At 41.4% G+C, this 16,717-nt stretch overlaps 1 protein-coding gene across 2 annotated transcripts in view; it reads right to left on the reverse strand.

Annotated features, from left to right (window-relative positions):
• The window catches only part of fhit (fragile histidine triad diadenosine triphosphatase), a 296,326-nt gene that overhangs the window by 22,347 nt on the left and 257,262 nt on the right, over window positions 1-16,717 (reverse strand). For both annotated transcript variants that reach the window (XM_061688132.1, XM_061688131.1), the window contains 3 exons: window positions 13,572-13,717; window positions 12,248-12,277; window positions 657-725 (listed from right to left, as the gene is read on the reverse strand). In XM_061688132.1, coding sequence (XP_061544116.1) covers window positions 657-725; window positions 12,248-12,277; window positions 13,572-13,717 — 245 coding nt within the window. The remainder of the gene's footprint in view (window positions 1-656; window positions 726-12,247; window positions 12,278-13,571; window positions 13,718-16,717) is intronic.

The following is a 16,717-nucleotide window of genomic DNA, read 5'->3' on the forward strand; positions in this document are numbered from 1 at the left end:
CGTGGACTTCATTACCGGCCTGCCCCCCTCAGAAGGTAACTCAGTCATTCTCACTATCATCGATCGCTTTTCCAAATGTGTCCATTATGTGCCCCTCCCCAAACTCCCGTCCGCCCTGGAAACTGCTAACCTCCTTGTCTTGCATGTGTTTAAACTCCATGGTATTCCCATTGACATTGTCTCCGATCGAGGTCCCCAGTTTTCTTCTCAGGTCTGGAAGGAATTCTGCAAGACGGCAGGCGTAGCAGCCAGCTTATCCTCGGGGTATCATCCGAAGACCAACGGCCAGACGGAGCAGGCCAATTAATGCCTGGAATCGGCTCTCCACTGTGTGGCTGCATGCAACCCCTCCTCATGGTGTACATTCCTCCCGTGGATCGAATACGTTCACAACTCCCTCACTAGCTCTGCTACCGGTATAACCCCATTCATGGCTTGCTACAGTTCATTTTAGTCAATTATCTCGACTGTCTAATTATCGTTCAGCTGTGCTTCACACCCTTATCCCCCTTGTCCGTTCTGTCCCTGTCTGTACTCTAAAACCCTTTTCTGCATTTTCTATAAACATTTTTCACACCTATGGGCAATTTAGAGTTGTCCATCAAACATACGATACAGACATGCAAATCTAAAAGCACAAAACAGAAATGCCATACCTCATCATAGACATTATCATTGTGTTCAAAGTCGCCTGCTTTCCTTGGAAGCACATGGACATGGACATGCTGAAAGCAAACAAAAAAGAAAAGCCAACTGGTTAGGTGCTGTGCTGTGTTTAGAGGGAGACATTTTTAACACCTGGGAGTTGTTTGACTGACTGATATGACAGAGTGTTTCCGTAGAGACTCGTCATTAATTCACAGAATGTTAGACAAGCAAAACAGCGGTACGGCTTTGCCACAAATCACAGGAGAGTAACCGTAAATTCTACCATGCATGCTGTGTGGACACCACAGAGACTCCTTAATCTTCCACTTTTAAGGATGTAATTGACTTTCTTTCACCAGAACGCTCCTATCCAACTGTTTCCGGTGACAATTCCCTTGCTGTCAAAAACCTGGCAGCCTGTATGATTAACTGTGATTTGCTTCTCTGCATGGATGGTATGATAATGTCCTCAAGACACCATTTTAATTGACTAAATACTGAGGTTAAGCCCACCAGTACATGTATATTTTCCAAAACTTAGATCTTCCTACCTCCAGGGTGAAAACGTATGCAATGCCCACACATAATGGGATTCTGTCCACATGAAAACACATTCATTGGCTGTTGAGCACGTTAGTCAATCCGACAATTGAAAAAGCAACATCAGCAGCTTGTGGCATATGATGCTTCTGTTTTTTTATTATTTCGGGGTGTATGTATACATACAGTGTTCTTCTATGTTGAGCCACTTAGACAAAATAAATTAACGTATTGGAACTCGTATTGGGAATACAAAAAAAAAAAAACTGAGAGTTGAAGCAGTGACACTGACAAGTCGCATTTTTCTTTTTCTGGCCACTGTTTAATAGCGTCGCTGTGTGTTACCATTTTAACGATGTAATATGTGTTTTCCCATGCATGTCATAAGCTGCACTCGATTCTATCATTGCAAAAAAGGAACTCAGCACCCACAATATGTGACACAAGCTAAAAACACGAACACACACACATATTTCCTCATCTGCAGACACTAGACAGAGATTTCTTCGCCCCAAAACATACAAAAATGCCAAAGGGCATGTTTTTGTTGTTGTTGTTTTCTGGGTGGGGGAGGGGGGTTGTCGACGTTTGTGTAGAAATGGCACATACAATATAAAAGTCACTAAAGAAAAAAAAAGGGGGTTACTGAGACTATATTCTACGGAACACATTTCTACAGTCAGTGCTTGGCAGTACAGGGAATAAAGCCATGATGAAGATACAGTAAGAAAGAAAATGACAAGTAAGCAAGGTGTCTTGCTGTTGTCTGCCTGTTTTGAATTCAAGAGATTAGGTCGCACCGAGCATTTATTTAAATGTCACTTTTCTTCCTCACAAATTTTCATTTGTTGATCTTTTAAATTAATAGCTGCTACCCCTTGTAGAGTCTCACTACAGTCACATTTGGTACAGTGTGTGGATATGCATAAGACTGAATATTTTCTGCTCTTGTGCTTTAATTAGTAGTCCAAACAGCTACTTCCATCCATCTATCCATCCATTTTCTATACCGCTTGTCATGCATGAGTAAGCTGGACACCATCGCAGCTCACTTTGGACAAGATGGGGACCACTCGGTCACCGTGCTGCCAAAACATCAACCTGACGGTGCTAAATTACTTGATCACGTGGTTTTGTCAACATGATTTATGCAGCAGATGATTGACACAAACATTTTTGAAAAGAAGTCGTTACCGTCATTAGTCAGGTAACTTTGAGCGTAATAACGGCAGTTTACATTGATTTTACAAGGAAAAAGAATTACTGTGATTGCATTGCTAATTTGACATCCATATTGGCACTGTCGACAGACAATATTTGTCTTAATAGAAATAAAAGATAGAATATCAAATAAGGTTGATTTGAATAACTACCCCTGAAATATATTTCATTTATCACAAAGAAAGGTTAAACATCTGCGCAAACCATCAACAGGACATTACATAAAGATTTGGCTGTTTTTTTCTTCTTTATATATATTATTATATAGCATCACCAATGTACTGTATGATAATCTGGCTATGATTCAGGATATTCACAAAATATATTTTGAACATCACCTGCACTGCATGCTTTACATTTCCTAACGTAATGTGGTCATATAAAACATTTTCGGTGGGTGTATTCATCACCGAGGACATTCTAAAAAAAAATGTAAGCATTGTTTGTCATTGCGACAAGATGATGAATTTGCGAGGCGGGCTGAAACAATATTTATAAATGCTATAAAAAAAGATATCATGTTGGCGACATCTGCCTTTTCATGTGCATTTTCTATTTAATGAGATCATTTGCATGAAATCTGCATTGTTGCATTGACCAACCTTGAAAAAAACCTTCTGAATCAGAAAAAAGTGATTCTTCTCAGAGGCTGCCTTTATGTGTGTGAATGAAGTGGTGAATGTATGGCTATTGTAGAGATGATATTCGGAAATTAGGATTTACAAGACACGATTTAAATGACAACGTTCCGATCTTTTTTGTCGAACATGGTGTCATATACTGCCCAGCAGTTCCATTATTGGAGCCGGAAGGGCGCTTTGTGTCCTCGCTCTCCCCACTCCCCTCTCTGTTTTCAGCACCTGTCTTCAATCAGCCTCATCACCACCGGTGTATATAAGCCTGCCTGTTTCCGGAAATCCTAGATAAAGTATTGCAGCCAAACCTCCATTCCCTCAAGCTCTCCCTCTCGCATGACTGTTCCCGCTTGCATTATAGTTTCTGCTCAGAACACCCCCGTTACTGCCCTTGTAGATTACGGTGCTGATGACAACTTCATTCATGAAGCAATAATTCACCAGCTCCAAATCCCTCTCCAACCATTTCCGTTCCCGAAGAAAGTCACAGCCCTGGATGGGCAAATCATCTTCCCCGTTACCCACCAAACTGTGCCATTCACCTTGCTCATTTCGGCTAATCTCTGTGAGAACATCTCACTTTTTGTTGTCCCTTCCATTGATACCCCATTAGTCCTTGGAATTCCCTGGCTCAAAAAACACAACCCCACCATCGACTGGACACACTTAGCCATCACCGGATGGAGCCCTCACTGCCACTCACACTGCCTGCTCTTAGCTATACCGCCCTCTGATAAATCGTTTGGATTGACTAATGCCCCCGCTGTCTTCCAGACCTTCATTAACGACGTCCTCCGTGAACCAAGATCCAAGATCCAAGCCGTCGTTAACTGGCCCACTCCCACCACCCGCAAAGAACTGCAAAGTTCAAAACAATTTCGACCCAGTCGATTCATCCGTAATTACAGCAAGGTCGCAATTCCCCTCACTAGCCTCACATCCACCAGATCCCCCTTTCAGTGGACCCCAGCAGCATCCCAAGCATTTAGTCAACTCAAGACCCTGTTGATCAGTGCGCCCATTCTTCGCCACCCCGACCCATTCCTCCAGTTCGTGGTCGAGGTTGACGCCTCGGACACGGGGGCAGGGGCTGTCCTCTCACCGCGGGACCCCACAACCCAGAAACTTCACCCCTGTGCCTTTTATTTCTGTCGTTTGTCCCCTGCTAAGAGGAACTACGACGTCGGCAACCGAGAGCTGCTGGCCGTTGTATGGGCCTTAGAAGAGTGGAGGCACTGGCTGGAGGGGACTGAACTACCATTCATCATTTGGACAGACGACAAGAATCTCTCTTACCTCCGCTCCCCCAAACGCCTTAACCCGCAACAAGCTCGCTGGGCTCTCTTTTGAGCAGGTTTAATTTCAGTCTCTCCTTCCGTCCTGGCTCCAAAAACAGCAAACCAGATGGCCTGTCTCAAATTTACTCACCCCCCTCCAGCCCTGACAAGATCCCAAGACCGGGCCTCCAAACCACCCGTTCGTACCCGATTCTGCACGCTCTGACGTCCTTCAGTGGGCCCACAACTCCAAACTCACCTGTCATTCTGGCATCACCCGCACCATTCACTTCCAGCAGCACTTCTGGTGGCCCAGCCTTCTTAAAGACACCAAGGAGTTTGTCCAAGCCTTCTCTGTCTGTGCCCGAGGGAAGTCTTCACACCTGCCCGATTTCCCGGAAGCTCATCCTCGATCCTACTCTTTTGGACAACTTCTACGCGGCTCACCCAGGGAAGACTGGCAACACGCCGGGAGGCGTGCATTGAGAAGGGGGGTACTGTCATATACTGCCCTGCAGTTCCATTATTGGAGGTAGGAGGGCGCTTTGTGTCCTCTCTCTCCCCCCTCCCCTCTCTGTTTTCAGCACCTGTCTTCAATCAGCCTCATCACCACCGGGGTATATAAGCCTGCCCGTTTCCGGAAATCCTCGACAAAGTATAGCAGCCTCTCCTAGCGGTACTACGGCCCACCTTATGTCAAGTAAGCTATGCTCTTCCTCGCTTCCCTTGTTAACTCTTCTGTCTCCTTGTTCCCAGTGCTCCTGACCCACGTCATTCCTGCCACCAAGCCAGCCGCCTGCTCTGTCCACTGCCTGCCACCTGTCCATGCCGCCGCATCCAGGGCCACCTCCATAACCGTTCCTCAATAAACAGTTCATCATTTTACATCTGCCCCCACCTGGTCTTGGGTCCAGCTACTCCCCACATGTGACACATGGCATTCTTTGGATGATGCCTCCTGCCAACATTAGGATAAAAAATGCATTTAATAGGGACCATAGCCACCCAATTTTGATCTCCAAACATGAGACTTGGGTCGCCTGACACCCTTTGTCAGTCATCTGCTAAAAATAAATTCATTAATAATGAAGTTTTTTCACACGAGGTTCTTTTAAACTGAAGACATGATGTTAAAAATCAAAAGTTCACCTTACGCTTTCTTTAAAAGTCACAGTATTCTATTTTCCCCATTTCCTGGCATTCTCGGATGCTTTGTTCGAAGCACTTTATCTTTTAACACAAACTTTATTTAATATGCCCTGTGATTGACTGGCGATCAGTCCAGAGTGTACTCCACCCTTTTGCCCAAGATCCTAGATCCAGGTAGTACTGCATGCAGAGGCCAGTTGTATTGGAACCAGGCTTTTCCTGCTTTTCCTTATATTCTTCTGTCTGTCTTATACTGCTTCCATGTGGTCAAAGCACACACACCGGAAGGAGCAGCATTCATTTCATAGAATTTGACAAAAACTGTTCACTTCTTTTTAATTCAACCAGATTATGTCATTAGTGTATATTTAATACAATGTTATGGAGTGCGCTTTTTCGTAATTAAACTACACACTACAAACATGTTTGTTTTTTTGGGGGAAAGCTGAAACTGATGAGTGACATTACCATTTATTTCAATGGGAAAAGATGATTTGAGATAACATTGTTTTGAATTACTAGCATGGTCACGGAACAAATTAAACTCGTATCTCAAGGCACAACTGCAATGCCGTAGCACCAGAAACAAATGTCAAAATCAAACCGCCACATAATCTTAAGGAACATAGGTGGACTCTTGCATGACAAGCAATCAAGTACACTTTCTCATAAACTGCAAAGGGTACATAGAGTGGTCCGAGCCAAGATTTGCACCCAGAACCCATGCACATGTAGGAACCCTATACCCACGAAAGGCCCATGTTTTGGGATTATCTTTTTTTATGAAAATTTTTAGAAGTCATGACTCTCTCTCGCAAACAGCCCACAGATTAGGCTCGGTTGACAACAAGAAAGAAAGAAAATTATTAATGATTCTCATTCAATATTCCAGCCACAACATACCAATTTGGCAGATAGAACACGTCTAAATTAAAATTAAACCTAAATTAATGTACTATTTTTCATGTATGGAGAGGAGCTGGACCCAAGAGCAGGCGGAGGCAGATAGACTATGATGAACAGTATATTTAGGAAAGGTAATGGAGGTGGTCCTAGGTGGGTTGGCAAGCAGCGGCGCGGACAGGTAGCAGGCAGTGGTGAGGACAGGTGGCTGTCAGGAACACGGGGTAAAAACACTGAGAACAAGGAGAGACACAGGAGTCAAAAAGGGAACGAGGAATAGAGTGGTTTACGTGAGGTCAATGGGCCGTGGAAGTAACTGCAATACTTTGGCGAGGATTTCCAGGAACAGGCAGGCTTATATGTAGGTGGAGATGAGGGCTAGTTGGAGACAGGTGTGCGGCTTGAGGAGGGTGCTCAAAGAGAGAGGGGAGAGCGAGAGGGCGCAAAGAGCCATCTAGGCGCCAAAAATTATACTGCAGGGCAGTACATGACAATATTTGTATTTTTTATTTGTACTGCATATGTACGATGTACGATTATTTATCATGGTGACTGAATTGCTTGTACTGTACTATGACGTGAAAAGGCTTTAAAACGAAAGCTGTCTCCATGATAATGATGTACTTGCCTGTGCATAATAACTATTCATTGTGATTAAAATCACATAATGATCTCTCTATCCATCTTCTATATGTTCCATGTTTTCAGAGCAGCTAGAAAAAAACCTTTATAATACGATTATTTTGTTCTATTTATTTGGTATCTTCAAATGATGACAACCTACGTAGATTACATACATTGATAATATATTATATAATAATCTACATTCATTGACAATGGACAACTCATACACCAACTTAGTGCAAAAAATACAAGTTAGAAGACCATAGCTTTAGCGTTGGTTGGGTTCGCCCGCTGTAATATGACCGTATTTCCAGACACCCCAAAAATAAACCAATAAATAAATAAATAAATACTATATATATATATATATATATATATATATATATATATATATATATATATATATATATATATATATATATGATACTATATATATATATATATATATATATATATATATATATATATATATATATATATATAGTATCATTTTATACAATAATAATAATAAGGCACGGTGGACGACTGGTTAGCACATCTCCCTTGCAGTTCTGAGGACTGGGGTTCAAATCCTGGCCCCGCCTGTGTGGAGTTTGCATGTTCTCCCCGTGCCTGCGTGGGTTTTCTCCAGATATTCCGGTTTCCTCCCACATCCCATGAACATAGGTGGTAGGTTGATTGAAGACTAAATTGGACGTGGGTGTGAATGTGAGTGTGAATGGTTGTTTGTTTCTGTGTGCCCTGTGAATGGCTGGCGACCAGTTCAGGATGTACTCCCCCTCTCGCCCGAAGATAGCTGGGATAGGGTCCAGCACGCCCGCGACCATAGTTTTTTTACAATTAGAATTTTTCAATTTTAAAGTGATGCAAGTGCAATGATCCCATCATCTTTCTACCAATGAACTCACGATCTCTCCTCTGGATGTGTCCAAAGTCTGCTATCTCTAATTTTGTCTCCAAAACATCTAACCTTGGCCATCCCTCTGATGAGCTTATTTCTAATGCTGTCAAACGTGGTCATTCCTAGAGAGAAACTCAACATCTTCATTTTCGCCACCCCCAGCTCTGCTTCCCGTTGTCTCTTCAGTGCCACTGTCTCAAATCCGTCCATCATGGCTGGCCTCACCACTGTTTTATAAACTTTGCCCTTCATCCGAGCACAGACTTTTCTGTCACATAACACACCTGACACGTTCCTCCACACGTTCCAACCTGCTTGGACCCGTTTCTTCACTTCCTGACCACACTCACCATTGCTCTGGAGGGTTGACCCCAAGTATTTAAAGTCCTCCACCCTTGCTATCTCTTCTCCCTGTAGCCTCACTCTTCCCCCACCACCCCTCTCATTCATGCACATATATTCTGTTTGACATAGGCTAATCTTCATTCCTCTCCTTTCCATCGCATGCCTCCTTCATTCCAACTGTTCCTCCACCTGCTCTCTGCTTTCACTGCAGATCACAAGGACATCTGCGAACATCGTGGTCCACGGGGATTCCAGTCTAACCTCATCTGTCAACCTATCCATTACCACTGCCAACAGGAAGGGGATCAGGGTTGATCCCTGATGCAGTCTCACCTCCACCTTCAACTCCTCTGTCACACCTACAGCACACTTCATCACTGTTTTGCTGCCATCACACGTCCTTTTCTTTCTTTATTTTAAACCTGTCAGCTGCATGGCCTTGCAGAATGGTGGAACTGTATGCCTTTGTGCTGCAACAGTTTTGCTGTGCAACAGGGGAGTTTGAAATACTCCCTCTGCTAATTTTTATTATTATGATGATGTTTATTGACAATGCAGCCGGACAGAAAAGGGGTTTAGGGGACAGACAGAGGTACAAAGGGACGAGGGGTGAAAACCACAGCAGAACAATAGTGAGACAGTCTACATATTTGAACATAAGTAATATTGCAACAGTTATTTGTAGATTCGTGGGGAGGCACACTTGGTGAGGACATGCAATAACTAACCAAGAGGAACAGATAAGAGGGCAGGACAGGATGTGGTAAAATGAGGGAGGCAGTGCTACTGTTGAGTGGTGTGGTGGGATTCTTTTTTTAGTGTCTAAACACACCTGTAAGAACCTGTGAGGTGATATGTTAGTATAACCTGTGTTGTTCTAAGTGATTCCAGCATAAGTAATTAAAGTCTATAGTGTTTTTATTGAGCTTATTAGTGAATGAACACCATATCACATGCATGTTAGTCAACTGGTGAATGGAGTAGCGGCACATCAGGACCAACTGCCTTTCCGTTTTTCATACTCTTCAGTGCCTTTCTAACCCCTCCCTGGCTAATCATTGCTACTTCCTGGTCAACCACACTTGCCTCTTCTACTCTTCCTTCTCTCTCATTTTCTTAATTCATCAATTTCTCAAAGTATTGTTTCCATTCATCCAGCACACTACTGGCATCAGTCAACACATTTCTATCTTTCTTCTTAATCACCCTAACCTGCTGCAAATCCTTTCCATCTCTATCCATCTGTTTGGCCGACTTGTATAGAACCTTTTCTCCTTCTTTAGTGTCCAACCTGGCATACATGTCATCATATGCCTCTTGTTTGACCTTTGCCACCTCCACCTTCGCCCGATGTCACATCTCCATGTATTCTTGTCTTCTGTCCTCAGTCCTCTCAGTGTCTCACTTCTTCTTTGCTAACACCTGGTATGATTTCCTGTACTTCAAGGTTTCACCACCAAGTCTCCTTCTCCCCTTTCCTACCAGAAGACACCCCAAGTACTCTCCTGCCTGTCTCTCTGATCACCTTGGCTGCAGTGATCCAGTCTTCTGGAAGCTCCTCCTGTCCAGCGAGAGCCTGTCTCACCTCTTATCGAAAAGACGCACAACACTCCTCCTTTCTCAGCTTCCACCACATGGTTCTCTGCTCTGCCTTTGTCTTCTTAATCTTCCTCCCTACCACCATCGTCTTCTTACACACCACCATCCTGTGCTGTCTAGCCACACTGTCCCCTACCACTACCTTACAGTCAGTAACCTCCATCAAGTCCTTCACATTATCTGCACAAGATGTAATCCACCTAAGTGGTTCTACCTCTATTGTAGGGCACCCTATGTTCCTGCGTCTTCTGGAAGAAAGTGTTCACTACAGTCATTTCCGTTGCTTTCGCAAAGTCTACCACCATCTGTCCATCCAGATTTTTTATTCCCTGAATGTAAAACATACCCATCAATTCTTCATCACCCCTGTTTCCTTCATCAACATGTCCGTTACAATCTGCAACAAACATGACTCTCTCTCTGTCTGGGATCCTCAGAACCACTTAATCTCGATTCTTCCAGAATTTCTCTCTTTCACCTCTTGCCCCACAGGTAGGATGTGACATCCTACCTGTGGGGCAATGCCACAAATTACATTATACATAACACCCTCAATTTCAAGTTTCAACCTCATCACTCGACCTGACACTTTTTTTTTTTTTACCTCCAAGACATTCTTCGCTAACTCTTCCTTTAAAATATCCCTTACTCCATTTCTCTCCCCAGCTACACCATAGTAAAAAAAAAAAAAAAAACGTTTTAAGCTGGATGCCCTTCCTGACGAAACCCTCTGCATTTATCTGGGCTTGGTACTGGCCTACAATTTGCATTGGCTTGTGCCCCCCATACGTCTGCATTATTATTATTCATAATAATAATCATCATATAAATTATAATTATTATTAGTATTATTCAGTCTTTATATGTAGCACTTTGTTTCTGCTGCTGTTTTATTTTATTTTTTCAGTGATGTCTTGTGAGGTTGAGATCTCAACTCCAAACCACACAGTGAAACGTGGAGGAAATGTGTTATAATATGGATGATAGCATAACGCATGTACATATCAATCTATCTCGATAACATGGTGCCTCACTAGCCAGCAGGCACACATTGGTAACACTCAAGCTCTATTTTTTTTTTTTTTTTTTTTAGGTGAATGATTATACAATACGAATCCACACAAATCAAAACAAATAAATGTTTAGATGTGAGACTGGCTTGAATGAGAGTGGCACATTCTCTCTCTGCCTGCATGACTCATGTGTCTTCTTTTTCTTTATCTACTCAAAATATATAAATTAGTATTTCATGACAGATTTACCAGAATCGGTATCATATATACAATGTCAAAACATATTTAATTCATCACCAATCATAACCTTCATACACCATGCTTACGTTCTTACTCCTGGTCATATTCTCACTCCACATTTCCATTGAGGAAACTGTGGTTATTTAATATTGTCTACCTTATACACATTTAATCAAATCATTTTGTTAGTGTACTGTAATAAGGATCACATAAATAGGCGCCAGGATTGTAAAAAAAAAAATAATAATAATATATTTTTTTTTTTTTTTTTTTTTTTATGGCACTCTACATGATAATTCACAATAATCATCCTGCATTTTCCATCGCATGGAGTTAAAATCCAATTCCATCCCTCAAAATAACGATATTTGTCTTTGGTCCTAAGACCCCAGGCAGTGAGTTTATAAAAGTGTATTAACTCTTATTCAATCCACAGACCCTTTTTATTGTCATTTAGGCACATGTTTGGAGAAACCCATTTATTTGGTGGATGGGGGAGGGTTAGTAGGGTATGCCACAGACATACATTTTTATTTTTTACATCCACAAGTAGCGTTACCTTTGGTCAGCTGACTTATATGTTTTGTCTTCAATTGACCTCTTGTCTGTTAGTTGCTGCTGATAGCGGCTGTGACTGTATGTTCCGATTGTGTGATTCGCTGTCAGCAAGTGATAGACAGATTCACTTTTGACACATTAACACAGATTAATACTTCATTTTGGTCTTTGGTTGCAAGGCACTTAAATCTTTAATCTAGGTTCTTGTCTTCGCTTTTTGAGCTACAATTTTTCCCATGACTGGACTTTTAAATGGCGTGAACCAAATTACACTTTTTTTTTTTTTAAGTGATGTACAGTATAGCGATATACATGATGCACAACAAAAAAAGCATCAAATTTAAATTTAATATGAAAAGTGGAACTCTTGTGATTAGTTATTATTCCATTTATATAATAAGTTGATTCACAGTGTGTTTTTCTATATGGCCTCCTGCCAAAAAATGATTTAACCCTTTTTGAATACATCTCTAAATAATTTATCAATGCCAAGAGTTTGGAACTGGAAATGAAATACAATGACTATTTAATGGTGGATAACGGTTGAAGAATCCTCATGACATATTCAAAAGTAGTGAATTATTAAGTACTCACATTCACAGTTTGTCCGGCTTCAGGGCCATCCTAGTGGGAACAAAAATAGGTAATTAGAAAAGAGTGTGAAATTCTGAAGTATTTACATGAATAATTCAGAGAGGTTTTATTTTCAGATGAGCTACATCATGTCTCCTCTCTAATTAGAGAGTATACAAAATCTTCTCCTAGTTTTGTCAAGTCATTTATTTCTTAAACATATATGACCTAACTATCTGTATACTAAATATGTCCTGATTAATCATTCAAAACTACAAAGCATGTTCTTCTAATACCAATAAAACCAATCAAAGTAAAATAAAACATTGTAAATCCTTGGTGTAATTAACAATGATTCGACTGTGTTATTTGCTACAGAAGTTGAAGACTTGAATTTGTTTAAACATCGCACATTGTGAGCGAATGAACAAACTGTTCAGATGACTTATATTGTTTTGTCAAATTCAGTCTCGTTTTGCCCGAAAGCTTTTTTTTTTAAATCATCAACTCTTGATGAGTTGACTGGCACACTGATGAGAACAAGTGACACATCCTGCAGAGAATAGTACTTTAATGTGGTGACTGAAAAAGTGGAGCTGTCACGATTTAATCTTTATTTCGGATCAATTTCCCTGTCAAAGAAAGTGACATCAAGGTAAAGGTTGCTCTTGGCTGCTTTTTTCTTTTCTTTTTTGGTTCTCTTGCCTAACCTGTGAAACAATTTTGTCTGAGAGGGCTGCAGTGCAGGCAAGGTGCTATTTTCATATTAGCATATATATCACCCGTTATGCAAAAAAGGCATTTCAATCTGAGGTGAGAGCCTGTCTGAGTCAGTTGTCGTAGGTGTCAGAGATAGCTCTGAATTTAGTTTGTCTGATATTCTTTTCAATGTAAGACATGAGAGCTGATCAAGGTTTAAAAACGTGTATATAAGGAAAGTACAAATCCATACAATTAGTTTGACTTAAAATTATGAAATATGAAACATTATGAATATCTATCGCTTTGGTTTCTCAAAAAGAAAAGCTCATAGTACATGTACTGTAGGTCAAAGCCTACACTAGAAGAAATACATTAGTCCCCTTTTGGAATATTCACAGATATATCATTTAGAGAAGGTGTGTCAAGTTGTATGTACAGCACAAAAAAATAATTCTATAGCTATCTTTACAACAATTATAAAGCCATTGCTGAATGCAACCATTTCTCAACCAATAACTCAACACTGCAAAGAAACATGCAATGAACCTCAACAAATTACTTCGAGTGGCAGTTATGAAAATGTAATCCAAATGTTGAACCCTGCTTCTCACAAAGGATTTGTTTTGTTTTGTTTTGTTTTTACCTGGATGGCAATGGTGAGAGAGGTGGCATTGAAGTGCTGTTCCACCAGGTTAGCAACTCTCTGGGTAGTGCTGAATAAATCTGTCACCTCATCTGGTCGAAGATCACGAAAACGTTCCACTTGCCTCAGTGGGCAAACCAGTACATCTGAAAGAGTTCTGTTAAGGCAATTTGAATTACCGAAAAAAGTCGCAGGCTGTTAATATTTTGTATTTTTGTTGCCAGCCCTCGGCAAGTCTTGAGCACAAAACACTTTAGTGGAAATCTGCTTCCTGAATTGGCTCAAGCAGATGGCAACAAAGTCCAGAGGCTTACTATGTTGTCATGATGGCAAATTGGCTCACTCAGCTGAAGATGCAACACATCCATCAATTAAAACTTTTCAGGTAGCAGGTGATGCCTTGACGAAATGACTAAAGTCTGTAAAAGTTGTTGTCATGAGTATACACTATATTTATTGGGGGTTGAGATGGGCAAATCCACCCAATTGTGACATTCCAATCTCATGACATTTAAGTGGAAACCAATACTGTGTTGTACAATATGCAAATGAAAACAGGAAAACTTATGTTAGCAGTGTTATAAGTATCAAGAATAAGAAATTGTTCATACTTCAAATAGGTGCGGACATAGGAACTAGGTCTCGCTCCAGGAGGCCCAGCAAAACACAGAAAGGGAGAGAAATTCATTGCCAATTGGTTCCTCCACCTGGTTAATTCTGAAGCGGATCTTTTTCAGGCGTGTAAGCAAAGGAGTTCAGAAAGGGAGAGTAACCCAATTTGTTGGGTGAAGGCATGACAAATGTGGACACACACACCCTAAATTCAAACCAACTTTGAGTGTTGCGAGGCGTTGGGAGGCGGCGTTTCTCCGCGCTGAATCTCCTCCTCTGTCAGATTGAAATTTGTGATGAGATGACGTCCTTTTCAAAAGCAAGCTGAATCATATGACTTATGACTGGGTATCGCATCGCGCCGATCATGCTCCGAGGAAAAACAGTTTTCACACATTGCCGTCGGGTCGAAGCTCCCTGAAGTCAGGGCCAGTGTCCAGGCTGTGTCAACATATGAATGTGATACGTATGTTACCTAATGTCCATTTTTTATTTTGCAGGGGGAACCGGGGTGTCAGCAATTTCCCTTACCAGGAACTCAGAACGAATATAGTATATTCCGATTCAACCACATCACATTCAACCACATCAGTCCCAGCGAATGCTAATGCTTATCCAGGAAATCATCTTCGACCTATGGGTCCAAAGTTGCAAGTGTGCCAATAAGCTCCATACTTCACTCTCCAAAAAGCACCTCCATCTCGCTGGCGTCGGTTTAGTATCCAGTTTTGCAGAGGACACAGTTTATGGAATTTTCAACCACTTGCATATAGCCATAATTAATGATTACCAAAAATACTGGCAGATTCACTTTGAAAATTGTGCCGGACCCTTGCGCCAAAATGACATACTGTACATACGTCACGTTACCTAAGTCTTAGCAGTTCGCATTATCGTGATAGGATGGGGACGGTCTGGCACCTCGACAGTATCTCACGAACAACTAGTTATTATTTGGATTTTTGACCAGGACTCAAACTGTCCAAAAAGTCCTTATAGATGAGCTACTGCCGCCTCAATGGTGTCAGAATGCAGACAGCAAAAAGAGACAATGAAGAAATAAGCTTATCGGGTAAAAAAGAAAAGAAAATCTGAAGTTCACTCCCCTCAAGAAGAAACATCCCGTTGTGAGATTATATCTCAGCATTTCATGCCACAGTGGCCTCGTCTGCGAGGAATTCATCTCAAGAGCCACTGACACAAACGATCAGATTTGATTTTTATTTTTTTTTGTGCACTTGTATGTGCGTGTGAAGGCATGTACGAGCTCAACAATAGAAGGAAATCATGTCACATAGATTGATATCTTTATTTCCTCTGCATTCCTGTGGTGATGGAGCTTGTTGACATGAAAGATGAAGTACAGCTAGGATGGAGGGCACAGAGGCAGCAGACAGATATTGTTTTCTTTGTGTTGCTTTTCTACAAACACAATAAACTCAAGTTGTCTACTCTTGAATACCCTGTTGCATCTGGGCTGCTGATCTTGTAAAAACGTTTTGCAAAAAAACAAACCAAAAAAACAAACAAAAAAAATCAAGATTGCAAAAAATAAGGAGCGACAGGAACGACGGCGCCCCAGCATGTCCATGTTTGGCACTGGTTGCTAAGATATACAATAGGAAGTAGCCCGGTGCCTTTTCCCACTGGTTTAGACATAGTTACAACAGAAAGCCCTAGCTTTGCTTATAATGAGGACGAGACGTGACACAAGTGATGTGTGCCTATGTAATATTTTATTATAACCTAACATTTGAGGGCGGCACTCCGGTTTCCTTCCACATTCCAAAAACATGCATCCACGCAAGAGGCTGGCGAACAGTTCAGCGTGTACCCCGCCTCTCGCCCGAAGATAGCTGGGATGGGCTCCAGCAAGCCCGCGACCCTAGTGAGGATAAGCGGTACGGAAAATGAATTGTTAAAAATACTAAAATCACACGTTTCTAGCACTTTCAACCGACCTGGTGTATTGAAGACGATGGAGATCTCAGTCCACTGCTGTGCTATCTTTACAATGTCAAAGTAATTGTGTGTCACATTGTGTGTCTTTTTCCTCCATTTTCTCTCAATGCTGTTTACTTTACAACTCTGCCAAAATCTCTTGCTATTGTCACTCTGAAATTACTCGGCCACCACCTCTCCTCATGGATGTGCCTTCTGTCATCAGAATGGGACTACGCTCAAATTGAACATTTCTCAAACCCCAATTCCAATGACATTGGAACATTGTGTAAATTCGAATAAAAAATAGAATACAAGGATATGCAAATCCTTTTCAACCTATAGTCACTTGAATACAGTACAAAGATATGAGATATTTAATGCTCAAACTGATAAACAGTGGGGTTTTTTTTTTTTTTGCAAATATTCTCTCATTTTGAAATTGATGCCTGCTATATGTTCCAAAACAGCTGAGACAGGGGTGACAAAAGACTGGGAAAGTTGAGGAATGCCGTTGGGAACATTCCAAAGTTGAACAGGTTAATTGAAAACAGGTGAATGTCATGTTTGGGTATAAAAGGAGCATCCCTGAG

This window comes from Phycodurus eques, chromosome 10, assembly GCF_024500275.1.
Source record: "Phycodurus eques isolate BA_2022a chromosome 10, UOR_Pequ_1.1, whole genome shotgun sequence".
Lineage (NCBI taxonomy): Eukaryota > Metazoa > Chordata > Actinopteri > Syngnathiformes > Syngnathidae > Phycodurus > Phycodurus eques.